Source organism: Pseudonaja textilis, chromosome 2 (genome assembly GCF_049901715.1).
Source record: "Pseudonaja textilis isolate UNSWEBS1 chromosome 2, rPseTex1.2, whole genome shotgun sequence".
Lineage (NCBI taxonomy): Eukaryota > Metazoa > Chordata > Lepidosauria > Squamata > Elapidae > Pseudonaja > Pseudonaja textilis.
In genome coordinates this window covers 11,238,265-11,259,941 of record NC_141991.1, presented here as the reverse complement: position 1 = coordinate 11,259,941, position 21,677 = coordinate 11,238,265, and the positions used below count along the sequence as shown (strand labels likewise).

Here is a 21,677-nt window from a genome sequence, read left to right as displayed (position 1 = left end):
CTTTTGTTGTAAATCTTTGCTCATTCTGAGCCATTGCTTCAACAGATTCAGGCTAACTGTTAATATGCTGCCTTAGTTATGTATCCCTCTTTCCATTTTTTTTGTACTTATCCATTTTGTCTTTCAGTTTATCAGAGAGATTTTTGTGCAACCATGCTGGTTTCTTCTTGGATTTTTTGTTTTTGTTTTTCAGTGGTATTGGACTGGGCTTTTATTATTATATATTTCAACATTTCCCACACTTCCTATAGTGTTTTCCCCTTTAGGATTTTTGTTCTCAAAATTTTGTTTAGGCTGTCACTGAATTTGTTAAAATCAGCTCTTTTAAAGTTTAGGATGCTGCTTGGATTATATTTTATTGCTTGTGTTTGCATTATATAAAATTCCAATATGACTAAGTAAAAGATAAATGCATAATGCTTCTATAGAGAATCCACCTACTACTGGAAAGATCTCTAATATATTTAGGCCATCTGAGATCAGCCAGAATGTCCAACTTTCCTCAACACACACTTGAGTTGCAATCTTAATGACAATCTCAATCACGTTCAGGCACTTTTCACTTTTATTATACAATTTGTAGATAGAGCATTTCCTTTTTCCTATTTCAAATGGCAATTTTCAGAGAAAGGCTGAACAAGATGGCTGCAGAAAGGTGACTTGGACTCTCCCCCAGGAAGGGATTGAAAGAATCTTATTGCCAAAACCCAAAACTAAAACAATGGAATTTAGAGAGCATCCAACCTCCCCATACTTTTGGGGTGTATCAACAAGTTCCCATTGCATGAGTGTCATGTTTTAAAAACCTGAATATGTTTTCTTGTGTCACAAAAGTCTAAGGGCAGTAGACAGATATGCTACTTTGGGAATTAAAAAAAAAAACTCATTGGACATCTTGGAATTTTATAGAACAAGATTGGGGGCATTCTAAATTCTCTTTAATTATTTCAAGTAAAATCCTTGGCCCTCTTATGTATGGAGAGGAGCTTGGATCATCTTCTAGGTGTGGAATGATGGAAACTATTGAGACTTAAAATTCCTCTGCCTCACATTTCTACATTTCTTCTGGACGTAAGCTGTTCCTTTGTATTCAGGTCTGGCCTCAGGATGATAATATAGCACTTGGGGATGAAGATGCAGCCAAGCAGACCAGCACTGGAGGATAAGATGGAGAAGACCTGCACAGCCACCATGTATTTCCCTTTGGTGCTCAGATAGGTTGGCACAAAACTTATCCAGACACTGCAGAAGAGTAGCATGCTGAAGGTGATCAGTTTGGCTTCATTGAATGTCCCAGGGAGATTTCTGGCCAGGAAAGCCACAGTGAAGCAGATGGCAGCCAGGATGCCCATATAGCAAAGTGTGAGGTAGAACATGACAACAGAACCTTCATTGCATTGCAGGATGATCTCTCCAGGTTGGGAGTGGAGGTCAGAGTCAGGGAAAGGTGGAGAAACTCCCAGCCAGATGGAGCAGATGATAATTTGGACAGCAGAACAAGAAAGGATGATGGAGTTGGCCAAGCTCTTCCCCAACCATCTCTTCACTTGGTTTCCTGGTTTTGTTGCTAGGAAAGCCAACACCACCATGATCGTTTTGGCCAGGAGAGAAGAAACAGCAGCTGAGAAGACAATGCTGAACACTACTTGCCGAAGAAGACAGGTGGCTTTTCTTGGTTGACCAATGAAGAGCAAAGGAGACAAGAAGCAAAGCAAAAGGAAGACCAGAAGGATATAGGAGAGGTCTCTATTATTGGCTTTGACAATGGGAGTTTCTCGGTATTTAATAAATATAATTAAAACAAGGAATGAGGTTAAGGACAAGAGTATGGCAAAAGATACAAGGATGATGCCCAGATTTTCTTCAAAAGTCAGGAAGGTTATAATTTTGGGGATACACTGGGTTCTGTCCTCATTTGGATATTGATCAGATGGACACTTGGTACATTTTTCTGTATCTGTGAATACCAAAATGCATTCACATTTTAAGAAGCTTCTTGGGACAACAGCTGTACCAGAAACATTTTCCCAAGTGCATGTTTTAACATCTTCTCAGAATAAAATTAATAAGAATACAATTTTCTATTATATAAATATGTACCTAAAATCCAAGGAATTTGGGCAAATCTTAGGGACTGTAGGATTCTATGTTTAATGTCCATACCCTTCATAGGAACCTACAGTATTAGACATTAATAATGAATTAGTTAAACTTTCTAGATACACTTCCTGAATCCTGTAGGATAGTAAATCTTAATATTCTGGACTCAGAAGATTTCTATTTTGTGAAATCTAGTGAGCTAGCAAACAAAGCTCGTCCTGCAAATAATCTGAAATGGCTATTGGAAACATTGGTAATATGGACAGAATGAGGGCTTCCCATAATTTAACACAACACATTGTGGATCAGTGATACCTTCCCATTGAGCTGATAATTAGTGTATTGCAATAATCCTTCCAATAATTATCCTAATATAATTCCTCAAGTTTCAAAGATATCTGATGTTGCTAGAAGTTAATATATAGAAGAACACTATAAATGGCTGACAAACCACACTCAATGGGTACTTTAATGTTACAATATTTGAGAAGCCACAAAGAAGGGGTCTACCTATGTTCCAAACCACCAGAAGGCAAGACAAGAAACAATGGATGGAAACTAACCAAGGAGCAAAGAAACTATAACTAAGAAGAAATTTCCTCATAGTTGGAACATTTAATCAGTGGAATGTCTCGCCTTCAGAAATTGTGGGTACCCCATTGCTGGAGGTTTTTAAGAAGAGACTGGACAGCCACTTGTCTGGAATGGTATAGAATCTCCTGCTTAAGCAGTGGATTGGACTAGAAGACCTCCAAGGTCCCTTCTAATTCTGCTTTTCTGTTCTGTTCAGCAGATACTGTAAAGCCAAAATTTAAAAGTGGCAGTAGTAAATCTTGTCCAATGTGCTAAACAGTTCTCTTTCTAACTAGTCCTTTTCTCAAGTTCTTTTTGTTATTCCTCCCCTGAAATAAATTGAGCAATTAGAAAAATGAACAAGAAAACAGTTGAGATTTGATAAAACTTCTGGTTGCTCATCATCAGAGTGGAATCCACAATTGTGCAGTTTCACTCTGAGCTCACTTGTTGGAGGGTCCAAAGTAGAACCGGAACCACCCTGGTGAGGTGGTGAAGAAAGGGGGAATTGCTTGGAGCATTGAGGGGAGCCTCATCTCCCCTCCTTGTCAAGAAAAACCCTTCCAAAGACAAGTTGCAGCGGTGGTCCAAAATGGCCACCATGAAGACAAGAAGCAGTCCAGGAAACTAAGACTGTGCTGGAGCAGTGAAGTAGTGAGTGGAGTGTGAACGAGGCAAAATACATGGACTTTAAGATACCCTGGAATTACGAAACAAAGAACTATTTTGGAGGAAAGCATGTGGAGGTGATGACCAGAGAGAGTGAGAAGGAAATTGGAATTTATAAAATTGGCTTGAATTATTGCAACAAACTAACTTAGAGGAGAAAATTCAAAGGAAAATATTTGACCACAAAAGGCTTGGAAATTAAATTGGATAACTATTGGACTTTTGGCACTAAATAGGCATAAGTAAATTCTGGAATTGAACGTGTTGAAAAGAAATAATAGCTAATAATTGAAATTAGTGAATTTAATAAAAATGTTATAATAAAAAGGAAAGAGTGAAAGAAAGAGTGGAATGTGGAAATAGAACTAAGAGCACCATCTGATGGTACAGGAAAATTTTCAGTGATTCTTTGAAAAGTGCTTGGTCTTTCTAAAAAATTGGACTTTGGAATTTAAAAGAAAATAAGAGAAACTCCATCATAATAAAATAAAAACCCTGAAAAGTGATACTAGAATATTACAAGGGGAAAGATACTTGAAAACTCTGTTTTGGAACCACCCGGTGACTTTGAGAAAAGGTTGGAAGAGGACCTAACAGAAGACCTGGAAATAAAGATTTATGGGCATTGATTGTTGAAAATAAATATAAAAGACACTGGTTGAAATAACATAATGGATTTTTGGATTGGATATATTTATCAAGGAAGGTGGGGGGAAGGAGCAGACACAATGGGGGAATTACTTGTTGAAATAAGACTGGATTTACAAGTTATGAAGGAAATGATGAAAGTGAGTCTGGAAATGTGCAGCGATATATTACAGAACTTAGAAATGGCAATTCAGCTTGAAGAAGAACAAAGAGAACCAGAGGGGGAGTCAAACAAAGAGGAAACCAGTTTTGAAGATCAAGTGGAGCAACAATCATTTAAGCGGAGGGGGGTTAAAATTAAAACTTGTGGTTTGATGTAACAATGAAGGGGGGAATTGTCGGAAAGTGAAACAAAGGAGATGGAAAAAGCAGAAGAGGGAAGTACAAAAGAAAGATCAAGAGAGAGTGTGGGATAAAATAAGTTATTGGAATGAGAAATGGAGGGAAATAATAATGGGAAAAGGGGGAATTATGAGAAAGGACCAGAAAATAAAGAGAAATAGGAAGCAAACAAGAATGAAAAGAAATTACATTTTTAAGAAGATGAGAGATAATGGGTAAAAAGGGATAGGGAAGGGGATTCCACAAGGTAATGTGTTATGATATATAAGAATAAGTATTGAAAATAGGTAAGATTGGAACTGATATTTTTTCTCTCTCTCTCTTTCTTTTCTTGTTTTAAGGATTATCACTATATTAGATCGGAATTTAATGAAATAAATATGGAAATGGGAATTTACAATGAGAATATTATATATTATTGACAATCAGTGATGTATAAAACTATGAGAATCATTATGGAAAGATTAATATCAGTTTCTATAATTAATTGACTAGACTAATATTTTTGCAATGTATAGATTATCTATAAGGTGATTTGAGAAAATACTATGTGAAATCTGATTTAAAATATGTGTATATCTGACATGTAGTAAATAGGAAAATATGGTTATTAAAGTAGAATGAAGTTGGTAAGCTTGAATAAACAACTAAAGGGGACAATTTTTGGAACTAATAGAATAAGGATTGATAAAATTGCAAATGTGACAGATAAAGGTAATATTGGTAATGAATATAGAAATGAGACAAGAATTTTAGATAATATTGTAAAGATAGATATGAGTATCCTAAGAAAAATGAAATAAGTTAAGACATGAACTGAAATTGGATGAAATAAGCTTAATGAATTTAATATCAATAAGTAATAATGTGATATGAAATTGAATAAATAAGATGAATAGGTAACTGTGGTCATGTTTGTATTGAGATGTAAAAGCTGGAACTACACTACTTGCCAAAAGAATGGAGGTTTTTTAACTTAAAAAATAAAAAAAGAAATTGAATAATGAAATTAGTATGTATGTTTAAATAATATGGTGATTGGCACTAGAAGAATGCACTGAAATATTCAATAATTAAACAATGAAGGTTTATAATTGAATGCAAATATGTGTATCAAGAGATATGATTAATATTATTATTTTTGTTTGCACTAAAATGTATGATGCATAGGTGCCACACTGTTTATGTATTGATGTGTATATGTAGATTAAAATAAAAAACTTGATTTTAAAAAAAGAAAACAGTTGAGATTCAATCTGTCTTTTAATTTGCACTTTTATGAAAAGGCTTTGAATGCATTCATTACCTCAAGGCCTGCCATTTTCTTTGGTGTGACCCACCTTCCTGAGTGGAAATGGTCCCCTCTGGACAAGAAACACAGTCATAGCAGCAAACTGGCTCTCCTTCCCGAGCCTGCTTGACAAATCCAGGATGACAGTTTTCTACACATTGCGACTGTGGCAGGGACTAAACAGAGAAATAAGGAATGACAAAGAAAATATTTTACAACTCACCATCCATGGAAAATAAAAGTCAAAACATAAATTAGCTAAAGGGTCTCTGTCCTTCACTTAGGAAGTGTGAACTCTCTAACTAGATCCATATAGTTGCAGGTGATACAACTGCTGACAGATTCTTCATTTAGCTCATCCCTTTTGCTTTTGGAATATCTCACTGATATAAAGAACTTTTCTACTGGATAAAGTTAGGAGAGATGGAATTAAGAAAAGATTTCAGCATTAAATGATAACCAGTGGTTTCCTTCTCCTAGCTGTATTAAAATTTAATTTTCCATTCTTCATATATTTTTATGGTGAAGTATTTGTATTGAATTATAGAATAAAATTTATTCTAAAAGACTTAGGAGGGAGTCAAGCTATTCTCCTGAGGGCAGGATAAGAAGCAACAGATGGAATCTAATCAAGGAGAGAAAAAACCAAAAGCTAAGGAGAAATTTCCTGACCATTAGAACAATTACTCAGTGGAACAACTTGCTCCAGAAGATGTGGGCACTCCAACACTGAATCAGAAGCAGAACCAGAATAGAGCTGGAAGGAACCTTCCAGTCCAGCCCCCTGATCAAACAGGAGAACCTATATTATTTCAGACAAGTGACTATCCAGTCCCTTCTTAAAAACCTCCAGTGATGAAGCATCCACAATGTCTGAAGCAGCAATGGGATCATACCTATTCCACTACTGGTTTGGTGATCGTGTGTACACACAGCTTTCCACACACCAGCTGAGGCCTGCAGTGCCAATCAGCTGAGAGGATAAAGTAGAGAAAAGCACAGGGGTGGGTGAGAGGGCCGATCCTGCACTTGCTTCTCTCAGTTGATCATCAGAGCCTTTTTAAAAAAATTACCAGTTCATCTGAACCAGTAGCATACCACCACTGGTCTGAAGGAAAGCTGTTCCATTGGTTAATTGTCTTCAATGTTAGGAAGTTTCTCTTCAATTCCAGATTGCTTCTCTTCTTGATTAGTTTCCATTCATTGTTTCTTGTTCTGCCTTCTGGTGCTTTGGAGAATAAATTGGCCCTTTCTTCTTTTAAGGCAGCCTCTCAAATACTGGAGTACTGCTATCATGTCCCATGCCCCCAGTTCTTCCTTTCTCTAGACAAGCCAAACCCAAATCCTGCAACCATTTTTCATATGTTTTAGTCTCCAGGCCTTTCATCATCTTAGTTGCTCTTCTTTGCCCTTTTTCCAAAATCTCAACATCTTTTTTGTAATGTGATGACCAAAACTGGATGCAGATGTGGTCTAATACTAATACTTCATGTGATTTTTATTCTATGCCTCTGTTTATACAACCAAAGATTGTATTAGCTGTTTTGGCCATTGCTACACACTACTAACTCATGATTAAGTGATTGTCTACTAAGACTCCAAGGTCCCTCTCATGGTTACTCTTTTGGAGCCAGGTTTCACCTAATCTGTTCTTGTAACTTTGGTTGTTTCTGCCCTGGTGTAAAATTTTGCTTTTCTCCATATTGAATTTCTTTTTGTTCATTGTTTAACACTGGAACTTTTAAAGAAGAGATCCTTCCTAAGCAAGGGTTTGGACTAGAAGACCTCCAAGGTCCCTTCCAACTTTATTAATCTAAATTCTACATTTACTAAAGTTTTATTCTATTAGATTTATGAAAATATAATAAAACTGTGACGAAGAAAGAAGCTTATCACCGTGCAAAGGTTTCTTCAAAACTACATAAAACATTGCAAAGCTGCTCCCCTTTTAAATTAGTTGAAGATAGTTTCCCAGCTAAGATACATAGGAAAAATAGAGGAGTCAACCTTAAAAGAGAGGGCCCATCTTTATTTGTATATATTTTCTTTTATTTCTATTGCTGATGTCTTCATCATGTGAGAATAAAACCAAAAGTGCCTAGTGTCTAAACTGTAGTTACATGATGGAGCAGTAAGGTCATGAAAACATGTGCCAATAAAGGAGGATATTTGTAGCTTAGAGTTGGAGTGAGGGGTCTTTGGTGCCCTTTGAGTTTGCTTGTTTTCCTGCAGATGTTTCATTACCTAAACTAGGTAACATCATCAGTGCAAAACATGCCTCTCAGAAGGTCAAGCACTTTTTGTTGCAGGAGATGAACATGAGTTTGACCCTTTATTGGAAAGTGTTGTTTCTAAGGTCCAGATAGACATATCAGAGATCTTTCTGTTGAAGAAATACAATTAGATAACAACAACTGGCATGGAAAGACAGATCCACGTTTATTATTAGGTGAATTTGGAGTCTTATTAATGTACTGATGCCTTCTATCATTAGATGTTGTACCTTATGATTTTTGATGTATGTATCTTTTCTTTTTTATGTACACTTAGAACATATGCACCAAGACAAATTCCTTGTGTGTCTAATCACTCTTGGCCAATAAATAATTCATTGTAAGCAGTCTAAGAAGACTGAGATTTCTACTCCTCACATTCAATTCTCAGTGAAGGTCAACCACCTTGGTGAATTGACTTGGCCAACTTGAAATGGGTGCTTAGAATGGAGCTAGAGAATGGACACCAATATTTATCTTACCTTGTTGAGCAATGTTAGCAATAACAGAGTGTCTTTACTGACTGTAAATTTCTGCCTTTCAAAACTCCCCAGTTGCTCATCACTGGGATCCAACAAAGGAAGAAGCACCCAACTTATGGTGTTCAGATCTGCTGTTATATCTCCATTTTGATCCAAGTACAATTTCCAGTGGGAAATATTGCAAAACCCATTCTTCTCCAGAAAGGGATGGAACTAGAATAGATAAATTGGTTGATCACATACTGAAAAAAATATCTATTGAGAAAATATAATTGACCAAATTTGTCTATTGAAGCGAACATTTTAGAACACATCACAAATAAACTGAACAAAGAAACAATCAATGAGATTATTCATAAATGCCTTGGGGGGGAAACAAGCATGGAGTTCTCAAGAAGAAATTGGCTAGACTAATTTTCTCTCTCACACACACACAATACACACACACACACACACACACAACACAACCTTTATTATTTTTACAAATAGCTCAAGGTTGCTAAGATATCCAACAGATTTTCTTCTTTCTAGTCTCCCCACAAAAATAACCCTGAGAAATTGGTTGGGCTTAGAGTAAATGACTGGCCAAATTCACCCAGATGCTTTCATGGTTCAAGCAAGATTGGAACTCACAATCTCCTACTATCTAGCTTGATGCTATATTATATTTGTAAATATCATTATAATAGGCTGTGTGTGGTGGTCTGGCACTTGAAATGAGACACAGGGAACCATCTGAGCAAATGCCAGCCCTGAGAGCACCCAGGTACCAGCTTTTATTGAAAGAAAATGCAAGTACAAAATCAAAACAATGACCTCAGCATTACCTCAGCAGAGTGATAATATACTGCGGAAAGTCCCGTGAGAATATCTAAGCACAGAAAGTCCCACGGGAATGGCTCGGCTGGGTACTGTGAACTTTCACCGATATACCTGGTCCATCTAAGCTTTGCAGGTCAAAACAGGACCAAACGCCCATCACAAAGGCAATACTGCCCCCATGAGGAGCGTTTGTAAATCCCCAGATCTTATGCAAAACTGTACGAAGAACTTACAGAATATGATGATTACCACATTCCCTCCTTTTTTATTTATTCAAAGATAGGGGGTGTTTTAGTGGCATAATACACAGTTCCCTCGCAACTTGGTCTTGTACGCTGAAAAGCTGAGGTACACATTTGAAATAGATTAGGAATACATTGAATACAGCAACATAACATAATAAGTATAATAACAATTATTACAACTAATTGAAGCAATAAACGTAACCATGAGCTGTCAGGAAGCCAATCCCATAGCAAAGCCCAAAGTGACTTATTGAAGCCATCTTTTCCTGCTTCGTGTTCAGCTATGCGGTCTTCCATATCATGAACAGTTCTTGTAATGTTAGGCTCATAATTATGTATAAAAACACAACAATGTGAATGAATTAAAGCACAAACTCCTCCTTTAGCAGCTAACATTATGTCTAAAGCATAACGATTTTGTAAAGTAACTTGGCGAATTTCAGACACTTCTTCATTTAACATCTTAATATTCTTAACAGTATCATTAAACATAGCAACAGTAAAATTATTTAAAATATGAATATCTTCATAGTTCATAGCTATTCCCAAAGGTGGGATTGCTGCCCTAGAAATCTGAGTCCACAAATTACCACCCACAGTCAGGCCAGAATCAACTTCTCGATTTTGAATACGCATCCCAATTGGTAAACCCTCTAATTTATAGATGACAGGAATTACAAATCCTATAGTACACACTCCAGACCAATCCTTTGGCCATTGTTGATAGGCAGTGTCCCCACATAACAACCATAACCCATCCGGAAGAGGAAAGTATTTTAAATGCTTATGATAGGTATTGCCGGAGGCTTGACTTTCCCACTTCCACATTAACCACATCCAAGTACAAAGAACATATGCTCCGTGACCAATGTCAGGCCTCTTAGTGACTGTTTGATTTATACAACAGTCATCAGAACCTTTCAAAGCCAGGGATAACATAGAAGATATCCGATTTATGCAGTTGTTCTTACCAGTAATGCTTTTTACACATTTCATACATCCTCCTTCCAAAGGAATCACCTTCTTGCAGAGTGTAGTATTTCCCAGCAAAATAGATTGAGTCCCTACAGGGGGGCGGTAATAACAAACCGATGCTTTGGTAGTGAAAGTTACCTTTGTTGTGAACAATGTTTGATTCCACTCTTCAGGGTCCGGACCCCAGTGAAGCCAATGATTAAAATCATTATAATCTAAATTAGCACTGGTTCGCTCACTCAAAGGAACACCATGTAACAAAACTCCACCTTTCCCAGACCCAGGTACATGCATACAAAGCCAACAATTAGTTACATTTAAACTCTTTGCTGCAATCCGAACGTCCTTGATGTAGGAATTTTCCTTCCATAAATTATCTCCAAGGTCTCTAGTTTCTGAGATAATAGCAGCTCTCCGCCTCCGTATTAGAGTCCGTGGAGGCATAAGACGAATGGAAAGAGAGTCTGTGTAAGGTAACTTAGGCAACTCCAATTGACACCAATATTGTCCATAGTCTAAAACAGAAACATTAAACAGAATCAGAGTTGTTGCACAGGCTGAAGATATAATATCCTTATCAGATCCCTAATAAAGAATGTCTTGATCCTTATGCCAGGACCAATATGCTGGAAAAACCAAAGGATGCCGCTGTTTGCAGATTAATTTAGTCCGATTCCCCAAAGAAACCTGCTGCATACAAGTTGGCAATCTCAGATAAGCAGTCATCTTTTCCCAGCCTTCACAGCGCTGCGCCTGGACTGCCGGCATCAAGAGAATCAGGAACCACAGAAATGCCATCCTGCTCCTCCGAAACCTCCTTCACTGGCACCTGCGAAGGCGCCTGTGAATGATCAGGCCGAACACATCGACCAGGAACCCAACGAATTTGACCAAGATGTTATACTGCTGCATAACCACGTCCCCACGTAATCAGCTCAGCGGGAATCCATGCCGGATCCGGAAGAAATCGCACCAACACTCGAGGCCTCACTGCATCTTAGAAGGAGAAGAAAAATGCCTGCTGGCCGCACTCGCAGGGGGGTTACCAGATAAATTTAAAAAATTTAAAGTATACAAAGCAAGATTTAAATGATCTTGAATTGCCGGAAGCCCCAGGAGCTTCCCTCCTTTTTTATTTAATTTAGCTAACATGTTCTTGAGCGTGCCATTATGACGCTCCACAATAGCTTGTCCTGTGGAATTGTATGGAATCCCAAATTTATGTTCCACGGACCACTGTTTGCAAAACTGATCAAAGACTGTGCTCCGATAAGCCACACCGTTGTCTGTTTTTAAAGTTTGAGGCGTACCAGCAACTGAAAATGTCTTAATGCAATGATTGATGACATGTTTAACCGCTTCACCTCTTTGAGGAGTAGCCATTAGAAATCCTGAATAAGTATCCACAGTCACATGGATATACTTCCAGGGTGCAAATGATGGATATTGAGTAACATCCATTTGCCAAATCATTGAAGGTTTCAACCCCCTGGGGTTGACTCCCATAGGAATAGCCGTGCCCTGTTTTGAACAAGTTGGACATTGTTGAATTATGGCAGCAGCTTCTGCAGCAGTAAGCTTGAATTGATGTGCCAACGCTTTAGCATTTTGATGAAAATAACTATGACTGTCCCATGGCTGGACAGTGAGAACTGAAGTTACAGCACTTTCAGCTTTGGCATTGCCTTGTGATAAAATTCCAGGTAAATTACTATGACTACGAATATGGGCAACAAAACACACATTCACACGCTGCTCCAAACATCCTTGCAACAACAAAAGCAAACGTAGAATATTGGGTGATATTCCAGGAGACAAATAAGAACCTGCTACAAAGGGTAACAAATTATATACATACAAAGAATCCACTATTAGATTAAAATCCTGATTTTGAAAATTTTGAAAAGCCAAAACCACAGCAGCAAGTTCTGCCTGCTGGGCAGACTTCTGCTCTGATGTCACTTTTGTATGCCAAATTCCAAATTTATCTTTCCAAACACAAGCACCAAAAACTTTCCCTCCATCAGTAAAGACTGTAGGAGCATCTGATATACTGATTACTGATTTAGGTCACACCCTGTCCCATTGATCTCTCATTTTGCTGATTTTGACCCCCTCCAGGAGCCCGACATTGCGCTTTAAAATGTCCAGGCTTCCCACAATTGAAACAAGTTCCTTTAGCATTTCCTGCCTGCAGAGCCAGAGCTAAAGTCTCCATGTTAAAAGTCTGACTCCCTACCTTTCTACATGCGTTTATCAGATCAGCGATCTCTCGCTCTCCACTCGCGATAAGTGGATTCAGGATCTTTTTGCAATCTGCATTAGCCTGTTCTACCGCTAACTTCAAAAGCAATTCATTCCGGGTGAATTGATTATCAATTTGCCTTTCAATAGCCACTTTCAATCTGCTAATGAAATTTTCATAGGGTTCATTGTTCCCTTGTTTGATGTTAGTAAAAGTCTTCTCACCACCTTCGCCGTCAGGGAGAACCCCCAGGGCTTGTAAAATTAACTGTGGGAGAAGAACGAACCCCTCCTCAGGCATTCCATCTCTCTGTTGTTCTACTGTTGTATAAAGCTGATCTGGAGTAACATTTGCTGTTCCCCTTTGAACTGCCAGCTGTCTCCATTTCTGATCTAACACCAAATATTGGGCTGGAGTTAAAATCATGTTCAATAAAGCTCTCCAGTCAGCCGGAATCATTTTATTTCCATAGCCAACTGCTTCTAACAATGCCTGAGCATATGGCAATCTAACACCATATTCTTTGACTGCTTGCTTAATTTCCTTTAAAATCCTGAGAGCTAGGGGCTTCCACACGCGCTGCGGATTTAAAGCAACGTCCACACCAATTTCTACTGGATTAAGTTGAATCTCCACTCCAAATTCTACCAAATCATCTCCTGATAATTCCCCTCTATTAGTTGCTTCTTGAATAGCTGCAGTAACTGCATCTACTTCAACTCTTAAAGGCAAACTCTTATCTTCTGACAAAGTATTTTCAGTGCCTGACAGTCCTCTGGATTTATCTGGAGGTGCTGTCGGTGGCAATAAACGTACCGCATGGTAAGGCGGCAAACCTTCTTCGGGGGGTGCTAGGAGCGGTTGTTCATGAGTAGCTAATGCTTCCATAAGCACCCTCCAGGTTAACAAAATTGAAGAAGGGGCACGAGGTTCCTCGTGCAAAAATTTCCCTATCTTTTTCCAGGACTCTACTTTAATACTACCTCCCTCTGGATATGACTGAATATGTTTCCAAACATACTGTAATAAGTCCTCAATTTCTTTCTTTCCTACTTCATGTCCTCTACTATGAACTCCAAACTTAAACCTATTCCAAGTGATCTCTCTCAATTCCCTGATGTGCCTTGTCTGAGCCTTCGAGAGATCTCCCCCCATACTCACGAAAAGAATCTATCTCCGTCCAGCGAAGAAGATGAGGGCCCAGTCGACGTCCGCGACGATGAGTATAGGATGCAGGAAACGTATAGCCTTTCAAAGCTATCACGTCGGAACGTATAGCTCTTCCAAACTATCACGTCGGGGTCACCACTTGTGGTGGTCTGGCACTTGAAATGAGACGCAGGGAACCATCTGAGCAAATGCCAGCCCTGAGAGCACCCAGGTACCAGCTTTTATTGAAAGAAAATGCAAGTACAAAATCAAAACAATGACCTCAGCATTACCTCAGCAGAGTGATAATATACTGCGGAAAGTCCCGTGAGAATATCTAAGCACAGAAAGTCCCACGGGAATGGCTCGGCTGGGTACTGTGAACTTTCACCGATATACCTGGTCCATCTAAGCTTTGCAGGTCAAAACAGGACCAAACGCCCATCACAAAGGCAATACTGCCCCCATGAGGAGCGTTTGTAAATCCCCAGATCTTATGCAAAACTGTACGAAGAACTTACAGAATATGATGATTACCACACTGTGTGCTTGCTGGTGATGGAACTAGATTTCACCTAAGTATTAGCAATATACTTCCTGAAAGAAGTAGAACTTTCAGAGCTGAACCAGTTAACCATAAAAGATCAGTCTCTCTTCCACTATTCGTTATAATGGAAAAACTGAGAAGTCATCTATTAGAGAAGCATTAATTTGGATTCCTCAGAGATGAATTGGGCTAGGTAGTTTCACCGTGTCCTTCAAATTTATTAACATAGAACTCTTAAGTTGCTATGTCAGCTTTGGAAGCCATATTAGAACCAGAAGCTTCCATGCTGCCACATTCCTGTGCCTGGGAAAGTAGGAGGGGGGGAATTTTAGAGTGTTGGTAGTTAGACATAATAGCATTCTTCTTTTCGGTCAAGGTCATGTTATTCCTGCACCTGGAGAAGGAGTGGTTGAAGGGATGTCTCAAGTTGGGATGGTTGGTGATTGGACCATGTAGTGGACTGATGGGTTGAAGGGGTTGGGTTTTGGACTTTTGAATTACTAAGGGAAAACCCAGAACTCTCAGAATCGGATTTTACCAGATGTGCCAGTACACCTATTCTAATAAAAGGGAACTTTAAGAAAATGCCTGTCTCTGAGTTTTTGATTGGAGTTGGGTTTTTCTGGAACCCTGACGTGCTAATCATAATGCTAATCATACAGCAGCTTATTTAAAATGCATACATTGTTTTAAAATTAGCATATATGTTAATGTTATTGTAGGGAAAGGTGGTATCTTGTCTTAATCTGTCAACCATCTCCAGCATGATATACACCCAGGAGGACACCAAGTCTTCACCAGGTCTTCAGGCCTTAATGGAAGGTAAGAAGGGTGGATACAGATCTCACCTCAGGGGAAAAGATGTTTCAAAGGGCAGAAAAGGCACCTTTCCTGGACCTTGTCAGCCACCATTCCTTGACCAATTGGACCCACAGGGTATCCCTTCAGGTAGGCGTCGCAAGCCCAAGAGAATCCCAAAGTTGTAGACCAATTCTTTCAGGGGTAGTGCAACACTATTCAGAACTAAATATGTTAAATTACCAGATCTTGAAGATCCATGCAGCTAAAGCAGTGTTAGTATTCAAAAAAATGTTACTACCAGTTCTGTGGGCGTATCTCGGTGGGTTTGGCATGGCATGGCTTGGTGGGTGTGGCTTGGTGGGTATAGCAGGAGAAGGATACTGCAAAATCCCCATTCCCTCCCCACTCACTAACCTGCTTTCCAGCTCTGTTCTCCTGTGCAGGGCAACCAAAGAAGACCCAGCCAATCAGCTGGGACTCAGGAGTTAGCAAATAGATGAGGCGGGGCCAGTCAGAAGTAGTATTTGCTGATTCTCCAAGCTACTCAAGATTTCCGCTACTGGTTCTCTAGAACTGGTCAGAACCTACTGAATACCACCTCTGAGCTAAAGCCATTTGGTCTTGCTAGGATTCAGCCAAAAAACCATTGTCTCCTATCCCCACAACTTTATTCCCTAAGTGATTAGATTGGCCAGTCTGTTGGCCTTTGGAGTTTTATAGATCCTGGTAGGGACCTCGTACCTGCCATGGCTGCAGCCTTGGAGTCCCCAACCTCTCTTGGCCTTTCTTGCTTCTCCTCCTGGATCTAAAGGAATATGTAGCATTCAAGGCATAGACCAGAGTCTTAATAACACTGTGTAAATGGAGGTGGAATGGGATCCATATACTCCTCCATTCCTTTTCAGGCTCAAGAGGCATTTTCTGGGTGCATCTTTTCCGACTTTTGACAGAAAAAAAATGCTTTGAATAAGAACAATGAAAACACTGATCTTCAAATTTTCCAAGGAGTTTGGTTCCCAATGCATCATCTGTTGCCTTTTTTTTCCCTTGAAAAGCAAACGTCCAGATACTATGAACATATTTGTAAAGAGTCTCCTGTCTCACTATCAAATGTTCAATGGTTCCCATGATCCACACTTTCCCTTCAGTGGGTCCTGGAATTCCTTCAAATGTTAAATGGAAAGAAAGAACTCTGTCCCAAATATTAGAAAATTCTATGTAGTGGACAAACACATTGACTTGTCTCCACTTAGAGACAGCATCCAGGAGGGCTGTTGTATGTCCAGCCACTGAGAATCGTTGTGACATAACAACACAAATTCCACTCCTGACAAGCACAGGAGTCAAAGTCCTCATGAAATTCTCTCCCTTCTCTGTGTCTGAAGTAAAGAGCCCAATCAAGGTCCATCTGAAATAGAGGAGCAGTTGGACAATTGCTGGAAACATAATCCCTTCTTTTGGGAGCATCCCATGGAAAAAGGGGAATTGACTTTTATCATTCAGAGCCTCTGAAACAAACACATCACTGATCTGAAAAAGCAACAAAGAATGCTATGCTATATTTGGGGTCAGATCAAGCCCAAAACATTAGATTTTAATAAAGCTAACTTGCTTCTCATGAACGTATTAGAATAGTTTATTGTTGATTACTCATTAAAACATATCAAAGGACAGAACATAAAGGACACAACCTTATCAAGACTGTACATAAAAATAAAAACAAGTTAAAAGAATAAGAATAAATTTTGTGTGTGTGTGTGTGTGTGTGTTCTTAAGTTTTCATGGATACATACATGTATGGTATTCAGCTTTGTTCTGGTATTTTCCCACGTCATTATAGTTGTGCTTTTAAAGTTGTAGCAACGTTTCGGCAGAATCTCATCTGCCATCATCAGGCTTCTGTATTGTGTTTGTCTGTGACTCAGAACCTCAGAAAACATATATATACACATATATACATATATACATAGAAGAAGCAGCTGCAATCTCACATCAGTCTGAGAAGCAAGAGCCGAAGACAGAAGCCTGAAGATGATGAATGAGACTTCATCGAAACGTTGCCTAGATACTTCGAATCTTACGCGGGAGAAAACCCGAACAACCAAAGATGCACATACAAATACCCGCGAGAACCTCAGAAAACATATATACATATACATATACATACACACACACACACACACACACACACACACACATACACACACACACACGCGCGCTATATAAAACTAGGTGGTTGGGCTTAGTTTTTGGGGAGGAAAATAAGGGGGGAAATCTGCCTCTGTCTACCAGCATCCATCGGTATTCATCTGGCTAGCATCCTGTAAGTTTGTGAGAGAGTTGAGGGCTGTTTGGAAAATGAAACAGTATTTGCTGTGTGAGCAAGAAGGAGTCAGCAAGGAGCCTGGGCATGGCTTAGCTCAACTGTTCTGTAACTAAAGCTGGTTGCTGCTGTAAAACTAAAACTGAAGCTGAAACTTCTCTGCTTGTGTTTTGAATTTGGAACAGATTTCTTTTCAGGTGGGGAGGGGGAGAAGAACTCCTTAGCATCAGAGCGTGTTAGTAATAATATATGAAATACTAATGCTCTGGTGGTCATTTCAAAAAATCCTATGTTAAGGATCACTATAGATAGATAGTGGTTTATTGTACATTCTGTAAAAGGGATTTAGTTAAACCTTCAATTACTAATCATTGTGCACAACTAATCTTACTCAAGTAAATACCATACTATCCTGTTTGTACATTTTTGCATTGGAATTCTTGGTAATTTGGAGGGTCCATTTGTAGCAGCTTATCCATTTCATTGGGATGCATGGTGGCTTAGTGACTTAAGGACAACCAAAAGTAGGCCACACTCTGGTGGTTCAATCCCTGGTAGCACCATGGGATGGGGTGAACTCCTGTCAGTTGCCTCTAGCTCCTGATCTTTAGGCATATGCAGTTCAGGATCCTTCATTAACCCCAATAAGTCATTAATGTGCAAACTGAATAAAAATGAAGCAAGTATTCTTACACCTTGGTAAACATTGATCTTTCTTTTTGAGCCTCCATTGAGCCCAAACCAGACTCTCAAATCAGTGTTTGTAGAAAGGGCTTTGATCAAAGCCAATGGCCTGAGTTCTATTTCAAGGAAAACCAATTTCCTCCCTAATAGTTCTCTCTTCACTGTGTCAAATGCTGCACTAAGATGTATAAAGGAAGCAGCAATTGACATTTTTTTTGTAATTGGATGGTTCAAGACAAAGCAATTGCCAATAGTGAATCTACTCTGTCTAAAGTCTGATTGTCCTTCTGTAAGGAATGCACTTTTTATCTATCTACTCTCAACTCTCCTCAAGAAGAAACTAGCAAAATTTGACCTGCAACATCTGTTACCTTCTCAACGAAGTGGTACCTATTTATCTACTTGTATTCACATGCTTTCAAATTGTTGGGAGCTAGGACAAGGTTAGGAGCTCACTCCATTGCTTGGAGTCTCCAGCATCCAATCTTCCAGTCAACAAGCCCAACATCTTACCTCCTAGCCCACTGCACTCCTTGTAGACAAAATATGGTTAGATTTATGCCTCATTCACTGCATTCCCACTCACTTTGCCAGGTACAGAAATACACACACAAACCTGTGTGACTTTGTGGGCAGCTACTAATGTTGACATCTGGATGGAGATGTCCCTCTTAGCCCCATCAACAAGAGCCAAAAGATATTCCTTTCTTCCACAGCTGTAGTTGGGAACATTGGTTTCTCCAGAAGAGAGTATGTCCATCAAGGCTTCTGAAGTGCCAAGGGTGTTGACATAGTTGTCATGGATGTTGTAGCCTAGTGTGAGATTGTCCAGAAGCTGGGGGTTCTTGTTGTTCATTTGAATGGCGAAAATCATGATTCGCAGTTTAAAATTATTTACTGTACTGTAAATAATATTCATGTTGTTATCATCATCAATAGATTTTTTTTTCAATTTAATCCTCTTTGTTGCCACAAGCCTACTGAGACTTAAGGTAATACAGATCCAAACCCAAGGGCAAATGATAGCCACCCATGATGATATGTATATTTTATGAGCATTGAGAAGATGGGATGGAGATAGTCTTCCACCACAATTAAGAATCACAAATACACTATTATTTGTAGAAGTCCTAATTTTCATTTGCCCAGTAATCTGCACTGAAAATCATTCAATCATCAAAGTACAACCAACATAAAGTTAAAAGGTTGTTTCCTTAGTGACTCAGAAAAGCAACAGTAGAAAGACTAGAGAAAAGAAGGACTAGGGAAGACATGATAGCAGTATTCCAATATATGAGAGGCTGCCACAAATAAGGCTATCAACATTTTAAAAAACCCAGAAGGCCAGGACAAGATACAATGGATGGAAACTAATCAAGGAGAGAAGCAACCTAGAGTTAAGGAGAAACTTCCTAACAGTGAGGACAATCACCCAGTAGAACAGTTTGCCTTCAGAAGTTGTGGGTGCTTCATCACTGCAAGTTTTTAAGAAGAGAGTCACTTGTCTGTAATAGTGTAGTCTCTCCTGTTTGAGCAGAGGGCTGGAATAGAAGAACTCCAAGGTCCCTTCTATTCTGGTTCTGATTCTGATTCAGTGTTGGAGCATCCACAACTTCTGGAGGCAAGTTGTTCCACGGATTAATTGTTCTGACTGTCAGGAAATTTCTCCTTAGCTCTTGGTTTTTTCCTCTCCTTGATTAGTTTCCATCTTTAGCTTCTTATCCTGCCCTCAGGTGCTTTGAAGAATAGCTTGACCCCCTCCCTAGGTATTTTAGAATAAATTTGATTCTATAATTCAATACAAATACTTCATCATACTTTAAAAAGATGGGTATATGAAGAATGGAAAATTAAATTTTAATGCATCCAGGAGAAGGAAACCACTGGTTATCATGTAATAACTTCCAGCTCTCTCCTTATTGATCTATACATCTAAGGATCAGAAATTGGATATCAATGAGTAGTTATTTAACTATGGAAATAGGCTGGGCAGAGGCATCTATAAACCTTTCAATCATTACTTTAAACCAACCTCAGAATTCAAGGGATGAGCTCAGTATTGGATGGGAATGGATAAATAATCTGGACTTGTTTCAGGTTTTATTTGTCCCATATTGGGATTTGAGCCTATTCCACAAAAGAGGAAAGCCATAGAAATCAAAACAAGTCAAGACATTAGACAGCTCCTGCAACATAGGACTCAGTGAAATAAAAAGAAAATGACAGTGTTAAAACTGCAAGTGGAGAGAATGGAACTCCATCACACTGAAAAACTTACGAAAGAGATGGACTCATAGGAGCCACCTTGAAAGGCAACATTTCAAGCGAAGTTCTTGTCATAGAGGTGACTATACCAACGACATGGTCTCCTGGCATGTAATAGTTCCATGGTTTTCTCTCATCCTGGATCTCAAAATTCAGTGGACACTTCATTCCAAGCTTCCCAGAAACTCCCTGAGACACCAACGCCATCAGAAGCAGGAAATCCATAATTTATAGAGCCAAATTAATCCCCTTTCTGTTTCTAAAGAAAGGAGACAGGAAGGATTAGGAGAATTCAAAACAACCTCACAGGCAAACCAATCTTCACCTGAAAAGAGAGAAAGGTGTGTTCTGAAGCACAATCTGTGGCTGTCCCAAAACCTGTGCCCTACAGAGTGATCTGGTGCATTTGTCCTTTCTGATACAAGATCATTTCACATTTCTTCACTCAGATGTTTACATCAAAGACAGTCAATAGAGTAGTAGCAGATGAGGACTGAAAAAATTGGATGGAGATAATTACAGTGAGAAACAACTTCTCATCTGGGGATCCCAAACTTCTTCCAAGATTCTATGTGCAGAGGGTCAGCTGGAGAAGAGCATGTAAGCAAAAAGTTACAAATATATCCCTGGGGCTATTGTGGTCCTTCCTGTTAGGGCATGTCCAGAAACTGATGTTGCAGGAAAACAGTTCAACAGCCAAGGAATTGACTTCTACTGTCCTTCATCATGGTGTCTTCTCTCCAGAGACTGCTGAGGAAGAGTTATGAAGTTTGATTAAACTCTATGTTAATGACACAACTTTAGTCTTTCCTGTCTTCTCATACTTTTCTTTTCAATGACATCTCCATAATCTCCATGTCAACTCATAAAACATTTCAGTGCCTGTTTTAGAGTTGCCATGAACAGGAGGGGGAGCAGTGTGGCAGTTTAAAACCAAAAATGCATTCCATTCTTATCTTACAGAGATTGTAACTGAGGCAACTGGGTATTCTGGCATGAAAATCCTCTATTGGAGAGCATGATTGATGACATCTAGCCCATGAATGTGTTCTGTTGGACAATCTGAATTATGATACACCCACAGGGATGGGGGAAAATAGGGTCATAGGTGATCATTGTGGTGGTCTCTCATGGAAAAGATGAGACACAAGTGAGTGTTCTCGGGATGAGAGCCCAGAGCAAATTCCAGTACTCCCTTTTATTGAGATTTTTAGCATAGCAAGTATAGTCACATTGTGGATTA

The 21,677-nt window shown here is 39.1% G+C and overlaps 1 protein-coding gene across 5 annotated transcripts; it reads right to left on the bottom strand.

The window, feature by feature from the left end:
- Positions 1-601: 601 nt before the first annotated feature.
- On the bottom strand, positions 602-21,223 carry LOC148126712 (vomeronasal type-2 receptor 26-like). 5 transcript variants are annotated; one of them, XM_087927835.1, is made up of 7 exons: positions 20,448-21,223; positions 18,786-19,071; positions 15,904-16,692; positions 8,379-8,591; positions 5,673-5,799; positions 1,842-1,957; positions 1,336-1,671 (listed from the first exon to the last, which is right to left on the bottom strand). In XM_087927835.1, the coding sequence occupies exons 1-7, from the start codon at positions 20,657-20,659 to the stop codon at positions 1,438-1,440; spliced, it is 1,977 nt and encodes a 658-aa protein (XP_087783961.1). In that variant the 5' UTR covers positions 20,660-21,223; the 3' UTR covers positions 1,336-1,437. The 5 variants fall into 5 exon arrangements, 4 of the variants coding, with proteins under 4 accessions (XP_087783960.1, XP_087783962.1, XP_087783961.1 ...); XM_087927834.1 differs by having other exon boundaries at positions 602-1,957; XR_015742437.1 differs by lacking the exons at positions 1,336-1,671; positions 1,842-1,957 and adding an exon at positions 7,868-8,006 and having other exon boundaries at positions 5,600-5,799.
- Between the last annotated feature and the right edge of the window lie 454 nt (positions 21,224-21,677).

Coding starts and splice junctions, on each gene's coding strand:
- LOC148126712 (XM_087927834.1), bottom strand. CDS start 20,659: ATGGATTTCCTGCTTCTGATGGCGTTGGTGTCTCAGGGAGTTTCTGGG. Junction 19,072..20,447: donor CCTATGAGTCCATCTCTTTC/GTAAGTTTTTCA, acceptor TATTATTTACAG/TACAGTAAATAATTTTAAAC. Junction 16,693..18,785: donor CTGCCCACAAAGTCACACAG/GTTTGTGTGTGT, acceptor TTGCTTTTTCAG/ATCAGTGATGTGTTTGTTTC.